This window comes from Bison bison, unplaced genomic scaffold (assembly GCF_000754665.1).
Source record: "Bison bison bison isolate TAMUID 2011002044 unplaced genomic scaffold, Bison_UMD1.0 scf7180017864160, whole genome shotgun sequence".
Lineage (NCBI taxonomy): Eukaryota > Metazoa > Chordata > Mammalia > Artiodactyla > Bovidae > Bison > Bison bison.
In genome coordinates, this window is record NW_011494732.1 from 4,137,821 (window position 1) to 4,140,089 (window position 2,269).

General features: G+C 54.2%; 1 protein-coding gene across 3 annotated transcripts in view; it reads left to right on the forward strand.

The window, feature by feature from the left end:
* Positions 1–1,472: 1,472 nt before the first annotated feature.
* SCARB1 (scavenger receptor class B, member 1) overlaps positions 1,473–2,269 on the forward strand; it is a 67,685-nt gene continuing 66,888 nt past the window's right edge. Inside the window, exon 1 of one of the 3 annotated variants that reach the window (XM_010841270.1) lies at positions 1,473–1,916. In XM_010841270.1, the coding sequence (XP_010839572.1) occupies positions 1,593–1,916 (324 nt within the window). In that variant the 5' untranslated portion in view covers positions 1,473–1,592. The remainder of the gene's footprint in view (positions 1,917–2,269) is intronic. The other 2 variants (XM_010841272.1, XM_010841271.1) reach the window with 2 other exon arrangements.

Here is a 2,269-nt window from a genome sequence, read left to right on the forward strand (position 1 = left end):
GGGGGGCTGCTGTCTATGGGGTCTCACAGAGTCGGACATGACTGAAGCGACTTAGCAGCAGCAGCAGCAGCAGCAAACTCTTCTGAGTTGTAGTAATGTTTATTTTCCCGCTGGAGGCATGGAGGCTCAGAGAGGCTGAGGCACCTGCCTGAAGTTACACAGCTGGTGTAGACAGAACTTGGACCAGTGCCTGAGCTCCTCACTTTTGTCCCAAGGTTGCAGCCCAGCCTCTCCCAGAATTCAGACCAGGTTGGAGAGATGTTCTGTGTGGTCCATGCTGCTATTAAAAAAAATGAAACTGGTCACTAAAGTTTAAAGATGGGCCGATGATAGATACAAATCTAGATTTCTAGGCAATGGTGACAGTTTGGAAATTCTACGCGGCAGCCATTGGCCAGGGTCTGTCCCTGTTGGATGAGGTCTGTTCCTCGGTAGGCCTCATTCTTGCCAGGTTGATGTATCCTAGTTCCATGGCTGTGGGGAAGTGACTTGGCCCTTCCAGGCCTCAATTTCCTCCTCTGTAAAATGGGGATAATCATAGCCTTGGCCTCATGGGTTATAGCTGTGAGAGATAAGTGGGTTGATAAATGGGAAGTGAGTAAGTGCTGTTGGCTGCAGTTGTGAGCCGTGAGGTGGCTGCATCAGGCTGGCCTTGTAGCTGTTAATTGTATGTGCATGCGTGCATGCTCAGTCGTGTCTGACTCTTTGTGACCCCATGGACTGTAGCCCACCAGGCTCCTCTGTCCATGGGATTTTCCCAGGCAAGAATACAGGAGCAGGTTGCCATATACAGGGGATCTTCCCGACCCACAGATCAAACCCGTGTCTCCTGCACTGGCAGGTGAATTCTTCTACCACTGAGCCACCAGGGAAGCCCAGCTGTTAATCACCAGCCTCTTTTGGAATACATTCAGACTTAGTTCATGGAGGTCGTCCAGGGTCCTGGGTGATGGAAGCATTGGTTGTAGCGGGAAGCTGGGCAGTTGAGAGCCCCTCAGGGTTCTGGCGCGGCTTATGGCCTTAGATGTATTGTAAATCTCGGTTTCCGTATCTCTGACAGTACTTGTGCTTTCTGCCTGCTTAAGTGAGGGAATAATGAAAATAATTTAAAAATATAATTTATGACTATAATTATCATTCTATTGATAGTATATGTGGCAGTATATATATAGGGAGGGTGAGGATTCAGAAAACTGGCCATACTTGGGCAGTGATCTCATCTTCCTGAGTCTCCGTTTCCTCAAATGTCAGATGAGATGCTGCTAGTGTCCACGGCATGGAGCTCTCTGCGGGATTCAGGGAGCAAAGTGCTTTCGAGTGTTCCCCACCCTTACAGAGAGCCAAGGGGATGGTGGGGGTGGTGGAGGGGGTGGGAAGATGGGAGTGGTGGGGATCGGGGGGTGGTGGTGGGGATGATGATGAGGGTGGTGGTGCTGGGGATGGGAAAGAAGGGTGTGTGTCAGGGCACATGGAATAGTGTGGCCTGGGGAAGTGGGAGCCGAGGTGGCTGCGGCCACAGGTCTGGGCTGGGGTTGGAGCTGGACCCTGTCCCTGGGAGCATCCTGGTCCTCCCTGTCCTGTCTTGCAAGAGGATGACATCACTGACCTCCAAGTTCCCTTGGGCTCTGGCAGCTGTGATGTGCGGCCTGGGAACCCAGATAAGTGGGGCAGAGCTGTCAGCAGTCCCGGCCACCTGTGTCCTTGGCGGGGGAGGGAGAAAGGCCGGGGGCTGGGGCAGAGTCCAGCTGAGGCTTTTGATGTCCTTTCAACCTGGGGGAAGCGGGGTGAGTGTGGGGAGGTGTTTTTTGAATCCTCTTTTGGTGGTTTTGGACTTTAGTGCGTGTTTTCTGAGCCGGTACTGTGAACCGGGCTTTGTGCGGGGCAGGGGAGCTGCAGTCGTGGACACCTCAGGCCAGGTCCTTCTCCTTTGGGTGGGTGGTTGGGAGGGCCTCCCTGAGGAGGGGCTGGTTGAGGTGATGAGGAGTTGGGCGTAGGAACAGCAGGGTGGACCGAGGGCACAGCAAGTGCAAAGGGCTGGATGTGAGAGGTTGCTTACCACACTGGAGGAAGAGGAAGCCATGGGCTCGGGGAGCAGGGACAGGGAGAGGGTGGTGAGAGGGGAGAGGGGCTGAGGGCCTGTGGGACCTGGGGAGGAGTTTCGATATGGTTTTCAGTTCCTTGAGATGCCAGTGTTCCTGAGCAGGGGAGCCCACGATCTGATGCGTGTTACAGAGCCCTCTGGTGCTGTGAATAGAAAGCGGGGGGGGGG